This window comes from Schistocerca americana, chromosome 2 (genome assembly GCF_021461395.2).
Source record: "Schistocerca americana isolate TAMUIC-IGC-003095 chromosome 2, iqSchAmer2.1, whole genome shotgun sequence".
Lineage (NCBI taxonomy): Eukaryota > Metazoa > Arthropoda > Insecta > Orthoptera > Acrididae > Schistocerca > Schistocerca americana.
Window position 1 is genome coordinate 1034983277 of NC_060120.1, and position 12101 is coordinate 1034995377.

At 46.6% G+C, this 12101-nt stretch overlaps 1 protein-coding gene across 2 annotated transcripts in view; it reads right to left on the bottom strand.

Moving 5' to 3' along the window:
- The window catches only part of LOC124594925 (solute carrier organic anion transporter family member 4A1), a 539939-nt gene that overhangs the window by 198627 nt on the left and 329211 nt on the right, over positions 1–12101 (bottom strand). For both annotated transcript variants that reach the window (XM_047133418.1, XM_047133417.1), the window contains exon 4: positions 8418–8520. In XM_047133418.1, the coding sequence (XP_046989374.1) occupies positions 8418–8520 (103 nt within the window). The remainder of the gene's footprint in view (positions 1–8417; positions 8521–12101) is intronic.

Here is a 12101-nt window from a genome sequence, read left to right on the forward strand (position 1 = left end):
AAACGATCGCCGACAGAGTGCGATGCGAAGTTAAGCTGCGCCAGACACTGGCTGCACGCGGCAGACGACGCACGGAGACGGCACGGCATGGCATATGTGAAACACAAAATCCAATGGGGCACTGCACAATGCAGGCAGCCAAGGTAGAAGCAGGGCAGAGGCCGGCCCTGGCTGTGTTGTGTGGCGTGCACTGTGCTCTGACCAGCAGTGGCGCTGCTGATATGCTCCGTCTCTCTCTCTCTCTCTCTCTCTCTCTCTGCCGTGGGAAACGTTTGGAGCTACCGTTCTTTTTTTCTGAATCACTGATTGTTCACTCCTTTGAAAGATTCAACTCTATGAATTAGTTCAAGAGCGGATCCCCCATCTCTAATGATCACACGCACGGCACAGCGGACACACCAGGAACCGCGGTGTTGGCCGTCGAATGGCGCTAGCTGCGCAGCATTTGTGCACCGCCGCCGTCAGTGTCAGCCAGTTTGCCGTGGCATACGGAGCTCCATCGCAGTCTTTAACACTGGTAGCATGCCGCGACAGCGTGGACGTGAACCGTATGTGCAGTTGACGGACTTTGAGCGAGGGCGTATAGTGGGCATGCGGGAGGCCGGGTGGACGTACCGCCGAATTGCTCAACACGTGGGGCGTGAGGTCTCCACAGTACATCGATGTTGTCACCAGTGGTCGGCGGAAGGTGCACGTGCCCGTCGACCTGGGACCGGACCGCAGCGACGCACGGATGCACGCCAAGACCGTAGGATCCTACGCAGTGCCGTAGGGGACCGCACCGCCACTTCCCAGCAAATTAGGGACACTGTTGCTCCTGGGGTATCGGCGAGGACCATTCGCAACCGTCTCCATGAAGCTGGGCTACGGTCCCGCACACCGTTAGGCCGTCTTCCGCTCACGCCCCAACATCGTGCAGCCCGCCTCCACTGGTGTCGCGACAGGCGTGAATGGAGGGACGAATGGAGACGTGTCGTCTTCAGCGATGAGAGTCGCTTCTGCCTTGGTGCCAATGATGGTCGTATGCGTGTTTGGCGCCGTGCAGGTGAGCGCCACAATCAGGACTGCATACGACCGAGGCACACAGGGCCAACACCCGGCATCATGGTGTGGGGAGCGATCTCCTACACAGGCCGTACACCACTGGTGATCGTCGAGGGGACACTGAATAGTGCACGGTACATCCAAACCGTCATCGAACCCATCGTTCTACCATTCCTAGACCGGCAAGGGAACTTGCTGTTCCAACAGGACAATGCACGTCCGCATGTATCCCGTGCCACCCAACGTGCTCTAGAAGGTGTAAGTCAACTACCCTGGCCAGCAAGATCTCCGGATCTGTCCCCCATTGAGCATGTTTGGGACTGGATGAAGCGTCGTCTCACGTGGTCTGCACGTCCAGCACGAACGCTGGTCCAACTGAGGCGCCAGGTGGAAATGGCATTGCAAGCCGTTCCACAGGACAACATCCAGCATCTCTACGATCGTCTCCATGGGAGAATAGCAGCCTGCATTGCTGCGAAAGGTGGATATACACTGTACTAGTGCCGACATTGTGCATGCTCTGTTGCCTGTGTCTATGTGCCTGTGGTTCTGTCAGTGTGATCATGTGATCTATCTGACCCCAGGAATGTGTCAATAAAGTTTCCCCTTCCTGGGACAATGAATTCACGGTGTTCTTATTTCAATTTCCAGGAGTGTATATTATACTAGAACTGACATGTGATTAGATTATCACACAATTTGGGTGCATAGATCCTGAGAGATCAGTACCCAGAACAACCACCTCTGGCCGTAGTAACGGCCTTGGTACGCCTGGGCAATGAGTCAAACAGAGCTTGTATGGCGTGTACAGGTACAGCTTCCCATGCAGCTTCAACACGATACCACAGTTCATCAAGAGTAATGACTGGCGTATTGTGACAAGCCAGTTGCTCGGCCATCATTGACCAGACGTTTTCAGTTGGCGAGAGATCTGGAGAATGTGCTGGCCAGGGCAGCAGTCGAAACATTTTCTGTATCCAGAAAGGCCCGTACAGGACCTGCAACATGCGGTCGTGCATTATCCTGCTGAAATGTAGGGTTTCGCAGGGATCGAATGAAGGTTAGAGCCACGGGTCGTAACACATCTGAAATGTTCGTCACTGAGTCCAGCATCGCAAGCGCTCCTGTCTGTGACGCAGCGTCAAGGGTAATCGCAGCCAAGGTCTCCGGGCTGATAGTCCATGCTGCTGCAAACGTCGTCCAACTGTTCGTGCAGATGGTTGTTGTCTTGCAAACGTCCCCATCTGTTGACTCAGGGATATAGACGGGGCTGCACGATCCGTTACAGCCATGCGGATAAGATGCCTGTCATCTCGACTGCTCGTGATAGGAGGCCGTTGGGATCAGCACGGCGTTCCGTATTACCCTCCTGAACCCGCCGATTCCGTATTCTGCTAACAGTCATTGGATCTCGACCAACGCGAGCAGCAGTGTCGCGATATGATAAACCGCGATAGGCTACAATCCGACGTAATGGTACGCATTTCTCCTCCTTACACGAGGCATCACAACGTTTCACCAGACAACGCCGGTCAACTTCTGTTTGTGTATGAGAAATCGGTTGTAAACTTTCCTCATGTGAGCACGTTGTAGGTGTCGCCATCTGCGCCAACCTTGTGTAAATGCTCTGAAAAGCTAATCATTTGCATATCACAGCATCTTCTTCCTGTCGGTTAAATTTCTCGTCTGTAGGACGTCATCTTCGTGGTGTAGCAAATTTTAATGGCCAGTGGTGTATATGCGGTGTGATGCAGTAATTTCCGCGGTCACGGTGAATCAGTCTTTATTTGATAGTATTATCATTAGAGTATAGAAAAATCAAAATAACCACCCGTACAGTTAGTTGCAAGCAAGGGCGATTATGTTAAGAAGTTGAAAGCAAGGGCGGTTGTTATGTTAAGTGTGCAATGATAATTGCACTGACACTGTTTAAGCGCAGAGGAGAGAGTGGACAGGTGGAAAGAGTACATCGAAGGCCTCTACGTTGGTGAGGATTACATGATTGAGGAAAAAAGGAGAGGAGAGTCGGTATGGAAGATGGTGGGGGTTCCAGTATTACAACCAGGGATTAATAGAACTTCAGAAGGCTTCCGACCAAAGACGGTAGAAGTGATAGATAACATTACTTCAAAATTTCTGAGATCTTCATGGAACTGGTGACCAATTGACTGCTAAGGATTTGTCTGATTGCATGACTGAGAGCCCTCAGCACTATGGGACTTAACATCTGAGGTCATCAGTCCCCTAGAACTTAGAACTACTTAAACCTAACTAACCTAAGGACATCACACACATCCATTTCCGAGGCAGGATTCGAACCTGCAACCGTAGCGGTCCCGCGGTTCCAGACTGTAGCGCCTAGAACCGCTCGGCCACCCCGGCCGGCGAAATAATGAGAGTCAGTATGGAAGATGGGGCGGGGGGGGGGGGGGGGGGGGTTCCAGTATTACAACCAGAGATTAACTTCAGAAGACATCCGATCAAATACGGTGGAAGGGATAGATAACATTACTTCGAAATTTCTGAAATCCTCAGGGTAACTGGTGACCAAGTGGATATTTAAGTTGGTGTGTAGAATTTCTAAGTCTGGTGACACACAATCGCGAGTACAGTAAGGTAAAATAATTGCGAGAACTATCGTACAATCCGGTTGATAGCTCATATATCCAATATGCTGGCAAGAATAATACGGAAGAATGGAAGAGAAAATTCAGAATATGATATGTGACGATCAGTTTCACTTTCGGAGAGGTAAGGACACCAGAGAGAACAGTTATGTTGCGTATGATAATGAAAACAAGACTTCCGGTAAATCAACACAATTCCTTGACCTAGGAAAAGCGTTCGACGGGATATATGCCCCAGGATGTTCGAAATTCCGCGAAAACTGGGATTTTAAGCTGTAGGGCAAGACGGGTAGTATTCAATATGTACAAGAACCAAGGGGGAGTAATAAGACTGGAAGACCAAGAACAAAGCTCTGAGATTAAAAACGGCTTCAGTCAGTTATGCAGCCTTTAGCGCCTACATCGAATAATATTGACAGAAATGAAAGAAAGGTCGCAGAGTGGGATTGCAATTCAACGTGAGAGGATATCATTGGTAAGGTTCGCTGATGAGATTTCTGTCCTCAGTGTATGTGAAGAAGAATTACAGGATCTGTTGAAAGGATTGAACAGTCTAATGAGAAAGATGAAAGTAATGAGAAGTAGCACAAACGAGATAAGTGAGAAATTTAACAACAAATATTGGGGACCGCGAAGCAAAATGACACGACGGATGAAGGAAGGAGGGCATAGCTGATGCAAGGAGGGGAATCGTGGCCAAGATAATTCTACTGGTTTCAAACATCGGCTTCATTCAGAGGAAGAAATTGCTGAGAACGTATGTTCGGACCACGATATTGTACACTAGTGGCCATTAAAATTGCTACACCACGAAGGTGACGAGCTACAGACGCGATATTTAACCGACAGCAAGAAGATGCTGTGATATGCAAATGATTAGCTTTTCAGAGCATTCACACAAGGTTGGTGCCGGTGGCGACACCTACAACATGCTCACATGAGGAAAGTTTACAACCGATTTCTCATACACAAACAGCAGTTGACCGGCGTTGCCTGGTCAAACGTTGTTGTGATGCCTCGTGTATGGAGGAGAAATGCGCACCATCACGTTTCCGACTTTGATAAAGGTCGGATTGTAGCCTATCGCATGTGCGGTTTATCATATCGCGACATTGCTGCTCGCGTTGGTCGAGGTCCAATGACTGCTAGCAGAATATGGAATCGGTGGGTTCAGGAGGGTAATACGGAACGCCGTGCTGTATCCCAACGGCCTCGTATCACTAGCAGTCGAGAGGCCTCGTATTACTAGCAGTCGAGATGACAGGCATCTTATCCTCATGGCTGTAACGGATCGTGCAGCCACGTCTATATCCCTGAGTCAACAGATGGGGACGTTTGCAAAACAACAACCATCTGCACGAACAGTTGGACGACGTTTGCAGCAGCATGGACTATCAGCCCGGAGACCTTGGCTGCGATTACCCTTGACGCTGCGTCACAGACAGGAGCGCTTGCGATGGTGTACTGAACGACGAACCTGGTTGCACGAATGACGAAACGTCATTTTTGCTGATGAATCCAGGTTCTGTTTACAGCATCATGATGGTCGCATCCGTGTATGGCGACATTGCGGTGAACGCACAATGGAAGCGTGTATTCGTCATCGCCATACTGTCGTATCACCCGGCGTGATGGTATGGGGAGTCATTGGTTACTCGTCTCGGTCACCTCTTGTTCGCATTGACTGCACTTTGAACAGTGGACGTTACATTTCAGATGTGTCGCTCTATCCTTCATTCGATCGCTGCGAAACCCTACATTTCAGCAGGATAATCCACGACCGCATGTTGCAGGTCCTGTACGGGTCTTTCTGGATACAGAAAATGTTAGACTGCTGCCCTGGCCGGAACATTCTCCAGATCTCTCACCAATTCAAAACGTCTGGTCAATGGTGGCCGAGCAACTGGCTCGTCACAATACACCAGTCACTACTCTTGATGAACTGTGGTATCGTGTTGAAGCTGCATGGCCGCTGTACCTGTACACGCCATCCAAGCTCTGTTTGACTCAATGCCCAGGCGTACCAAGGCCGTTATTACGGCCAGAGGTGGTTGTTCTGGGTACTGATTTCTCAGGATCTATGCACCCAAATTTCGTGAAATGTAATCTCATGTCAGTTCTAGTATTATATATTTGTCCAATGAATACCCGTTTATTATCTGCATTTCTTATTGGTGTAGCTATTTTAGTGGCCAGTAGTGTTATGTTAGTGAATGATGGATTTTGAGAAAACCGTAACAGAAGTGAATCGAAGCTTTTGAGATGTGTTGCTATAGAAGAATGTTGAAAATTTGTGGACTGATAAGATAGGGGATGAAGAGGTTTACTGCAGAATCGGCAATGAAAGGAGCATATGGAAAACGCTGACAAGACGAAGCGACAGGACGATGGAACATATGTTACGACATCAGAAAAAAACTTCCATGGTACTAGAGGGACTTGTAGAAGGTAAAAACTGTATGGGAAGGCAGGGTTTGGAATACATCCAACACATATTTGGGGCTGTAGTGTGCAAGTGCTCTAGTGAACCAGTGGGACTGACGCATCGAAAAATTATCGTTTCTCTGTTGGCATCGCAATGATAATCGAAACATCTTACAAGTGGAGATCGATAGTCGTAGGCTTTCTGATACGAATACACAAAATTTTTGGATTTGAAACTCAATACCGCGGATTAACTTACCACTCGCAAAGGAGTGGAAAGTAAAGATGCAGATCTGGTGGAAATGGCAGGGAACAACATTTTTCATTCAGAGCCGCCCTACCATTTCCACAATTCGCCAGACCAAAATGATTCCACTATTATGCTCGAAAAGAGAGATGAAAAAAGCCCTATTCATTTGAAGCTCGTGCTCTTAAAAAAAAAGCAAGGAACTTCTTTTGTTTTTCATTTTTCATTCCGAGCTTGTGACAACAGGGTGAAGTGTTGTAGTATTCCGTCCTTTTCAACCAAATACTCTCTTTCAAATCCTGAAGATGGCCGGGGTCAAATAGAGGGAGCGAAAGGCTATTTGCAATTTGTACAGAAACCAGATGGCAGTTATAAGGGTCGAGGGACATGAAAGAGAAACAGTGGTTGGGAAGGGAGTGAGAGCTGTAGCCTATCACCGATATTATTCAGTCTACGAGGGTTGGAACTTTAATAGTGGCAACTATTTATTTACAGCTCGTACAAAATAGATACTTGTTTCAAAGTTTTACTGGCCTTCAAAGTAGTCATCAGCATTGTGTATGACCCGTTGCTAGCGATGTGTAAGTCGTAGAATGCTCTTAGCAGTGCCAGTTGTGCTGGCAGTTCGAGCGGCGCGGTCTATTGCCCACGAATTTGTAGCAGTTCTGAAGCGAATGCCGTGAAGTGTTTCCTTCAGTTTAGAAATAGAGTTGAACTTGCGAGGGGAGTGCAGGGGAGTGCAGTAGGTGGTATAGCACTTAGCAGCCCCATCAGTCAAACAAATCAGTAACAGCTTGCACTGTACGTGCTTGAGCATTGTCGAGTGAAATGATGGTCAGATCCTGCAGAAAGGGTCACCACTTCTGTCGATATGCTGTTCATTTTTGGAACACAACCTACGACCAGCTCCCCCTTCAAACGTCATACTTTGTGTGACCTTGGAGACGTGTGGTCGCGCGTTATCGTGGAACGCTATCACTCTCTCCGTGAGCAGCCAAGGCTGTTCGTCCTTGATGGACTTGCTTGCGTAAGCTACAAGCTACGGAATGCCTCACAGGACACGTAACTGTCAATGGGTTTTCTGTGCTCAAGGAATTCCGAAAGTGTCGACCCCGGACGTCGAAAAGACGGTGACGGTCACCTCGCCTGCTGTGGGCACTGTTTGTTGTTGTTGCGGTCTTCAGTCCCGAGACTGGTTTGATGCAGCTCTCCATGCTACTCTATCCTGTGCAAGCTTCTTCATCTCCCAGTACCTACTGCAACCTACATCCTTCTGAATCTGCTTAGTGTATTCATCTCTTGGTCTCCCTCTACGATTTATACCCTCCACGCTGCCCTCCAGTACTAAATTGGTGATCCTTGATGCCTCAGACCATGTCTTGCCAACCGATCCCTTCTTCTAGTCAGGTTGTGCCACAAACTCCTCTTCCCCCCAATTCTATTCAATACCTCCTCATTAGTTATGCGATCTACCCATCTAATCTTCAGCATTCTTCTGTAGCACCACATTTCGAAAGCTTCTATTCTCTCCTTGTCTAAACTATTTATCGTCCATGTTTCACTTCCATACATGGCTACACTCCATACAAATACTTTCAGAAACAACTTCCTGACACTTAAATCAATACTCGATGTTAACAAATTTCTCTTCTTCAGAAACGCTTTCCTTGCCATTGCCAGTCTACATTTTATATCCTCTCTATTTCGACCATCATCAGTTATTTTTCTCCCCAAATAGCAAAACTAGTTTACTACTTTAAGTGTCTCTTTTCCTGATCTAATTCCCTCAGCATCACCCGACTTAATTAGACTACATTCCATTATCCTCGTTTTGCTTTTGTTGATGTTCATCTTATATCCTCCTTTCAAGACACTGTCCATTCCGTTCAACTGCTCTTCCGAGTCCTCTGCTGCCTCTGACAGAATTACAATGTCATCGGCGAACCTCAAAGTTTTTATTTCTTCTCCATGAATTTTAATACCTACTTCAAACTTTTCTTTTGTTTCCTTTACTGCTCACTGTTCCGTAAAACCAAGGATCTGACAGCAGAAGCATATAAAGAAGAGGTACTCACTCTGCCGGGTTGACGGTGAGGACGTCGGTGTAGATCTTGAGCAGCTGTCCACCCAACACGTAGCCCAGCGCTGGCCCGATGATGGCCGTCGTGTAGTAGATTCCTGCAACACCGCCGTACAGGTTTTTTACTCACAAACCCGCACATTATCATTATTATCGCATGCATCAATTACAGTAATACACATTTAGCAAAACAAAGAGAGAGATATAAAAATGAATATGTGAAATTATACACAGTGCACAAGTTTTAAAACGGCTCAGACTACACTCGGATGTTGATGGACTCGATCCAGCGGAGTGCCTCGTGGGATGCTTGATGGGGCTTATCAATGCCACCATGGAATCGTCTGATTGGGCATTCATTCACAATGTGGCTCATTGTTTGGGTGTCACCACAGTCACACACACTGTCACTTGAAAAGCCCCACTTGTGCATGTTGTATTTGCACCTACCCTCTTAGATCCAGTATCTGTTTAACTGCACCCACACCACCCTCGGTTGGTGGAAGCCTGGAACTGGAACTGTTGGATTGTCTACAAGTTCGTGGTTTCGGGTTCTTGTAGCTTGCCACTCACGTTTCCACTCTGCGTCCTGGTCGAATCCTGTGGATAGCATTTGGACTCTCATATGCTGGTCTTCTAGATTTGAAGCGTTTCCTGGACAGTGATAGCAAATTGTCATGAAGAAGGATCGAGTTGTTTTCACAAGCTTGCTAACAGAGGATGTAAAGAGCAGCCTTTCGACGGAGGTCTGGTGGACAGATGTTTGAAAGCACTGGTAGCCAGCATGTAGGTGTAGATCGGACTGAACCACCAATTACTCTCTTAACTGAGTTCAGTTGGACGTCTACTTTCACTACGTGGGCGCTTCGGCGCCAAACTGGTGCACAGTATTTTGCCGCAGAGTATAGGAGTGCAAGGGATGCTCCTCGGAGGACTGATGTGGTTGCTCCCCATGTACCGCCTGCCAGCTTTCTCACAAGGTTCACTCGTGTTTGTATCTTCTTGGCCAAGTTGGAAAGGTCTTTTTTGTATGTTAAAGTTCTGTCCAGATTGGCTATCAGGTATTTTGGGCTTTCGTTGTATCTGACTGTGCGAAGAGGGCCGAACTGTGGGCTAATCTTTGCTGATGAAAGGCGATTAGAGAGGTGGAACAGGCTTACCTCGGTTTTGAAACATTTGGTCTCAGTCGCCATGTCTCAAAATACTCAGAAAGTTTAATAAGGCTGTTCGTTAGGCGTTCTTCGCATTCAGAAAGATCTTCACTCTGATATGAAATTGCCAGGTCATCTGCATATTGACATTTTCGGCAGGTCACCTGTGTGGAGGTTGAATAACACTAGAGCAAGAACAGAGCCCTGAGGTAATCCGTCATTGAGTACATGCCACCTGCTTTTCTCTTCTCCTTGATGTACTTTAAACCGCCTATTGCTTAGCACGTTACATAAGAGGTTGCCTAGAGTTTTGCAAGGTATTGCTCTCAAAAATTTCAATAATAGGTCCTCGCACCACACCATATCATAAGCTGCTGACAGGTCAATGAACACTACTCCAGTTTTCTTTTGGCATCCAGTTTCTATGTGAGTAGTCAAGGAGAGCACATGTACACAGCAGCTTCTATAAGGTCTGAATACAGCTTGTTCAGGTTGTATCATAGCATGGCCAGAATGGACAGTGTCTCGAAAAGAAGTTGTATGACGAACATCGACAATGGGTAAAAGAAGCATAACTGAATGTAGTTGAGTACTGTGAGTACTGGTGAGGGAATTAGATTAGGAAATGACACGCTGGCAGTAATAGAAGGGCTTTGGAATTCGGCCGCGATCCTGCAATGACTCCACTCACCAAGTGGTGTTACTGCCACATATTTATCGTAGAACCTCTGCCTGTACAGTTCGGCAACCACAAGTGGAAACATTAAAGACTGTTAAGTTTAGGTCAGCCCTGGATGCGCTCTCTCATAAGGCAGCTGCTCACGACAAGCAACCGGCCTTTGTGGCCGAGCGGTTCCAGGCGCTACAGTCTGGAAACGCGCGACCGCTAAGGTCGCAGGTTCGAATCCTGCCTCGCGCATGGATGTGTGTGATGTCCTTAGGTTAGTTAGGTTTAAGTAGTTCTACGTTCTACAGGACTGATGACCTCCGCTGTCAAGTCCCATAGTGCTCAGAGCCATTTGAACCATTTTTTGCGACAAGCATGAAACCCAGGTTCGCATCCCAATTGTCACAACATATTCATTCTAAAGATAAAAGCATGCACTTTGTGTTGTTGTTGGAAATGAAGGACAATTCATGTAGTTGAATGCTGTGATTCAATTACAAAGGAAATTTCGACCTGCGCTGGCATTTCACAGGTACCACTAGTTATCTATGGCAAAACGACTTTTTCTAATATGAGTAAGCCTTAAAGTAGTAAAGGAGTTTTGCTATTTGGGGAGAAAAATAACTGATGATGGTCGAAGTAGAGAGGATATAAAATGTAGACAGGAAATGGCAAGGAAAGCGTTTCTGATGAAGAGAAATTTGTTAACATCGAGTATAGATTTATGTGTCAGGACGTCATTTCTGAAAGTATTTGTATGGAGTGTAGCCATCTATGGAAGTGAAACATGGACGATAACCAGTTTGGACAAGAAGAGAATAGAAGCTTTTGAAATGTGGTGCTACAGAAGAATGCTGAAGATTAGATGGGTAGATCACATAACTAATGAGGAGGTATTGAATAGGATTGGGGAGAAGATGAGTTTGTGGCACAACGTGACTAGAAGAAGGGATCGGTTGGAAGGACACGTTCTGAGGCACCAAGGGATCACCAATTTAGTATTGGAGGGCAGCGTGGAGGGTAAAAATCGTAGAGGGAGACCAAGAGATGAATACACTAAGCAGATTCAGATGGATGTAGGGTGCAGTAGGTACTGGGAGATGAAGAACCTTGCACAGGATAGAGTAGCATGGGGAGCTGCATCAAACCAGTCTCAGGACTGAAGACCACAACAACAACGAGTAAGCCTATATAGTGATGTACACAAATCTCCCTCAGTCTATCTATTACTGAAACCGTATCAAAATTCGTAAATTAGATCTGAGATTAGTTTCCACATAAAAACGCAGCGGTGGCCTTTAATCAATATATTGTATTATAAAAGTGTACAATATGCATGCCGCTAAAACTCAGAAACGATTCCCGTTACGATCAAGGGATTTATATGATGTGTTAGCCCTCTATGTCCCATCCATGAAGTAGGTGTCCGTTCTTACCTGCAGGGCACGCTTTTGAAGATAAAATGGATTGAATGTTTCACCCTCTAGAAATTTCTACAACATTCCAGAACATTCGAGAGAATTCGAGAACATTCCAGAACATTCCAGAGCATTTCACAACATTCCAGAATGTTCCGGAATGTTCTACAGTGATCTGCGATGTTTTGGATTGTTCGGGAATAGGCTTGAACATTCGGGAAGATTCCAGAATGTTCAGGAACACCCCAGATCATTATGAAACATTCCAGAACATTCTTGAATGTTGTGGAATGTTCTGGATTTGTGGACAATTTGAAGCCATTTTGGTATGTTTTGGAATTCGCCAAAAGTCTTGATTTTTGCATGCGAGCAAAGCCACGGGTAAAACACTCATCCTAAATCCTTGAAATGATTTCAGTCAAATTTGGTACACATATTAGTTA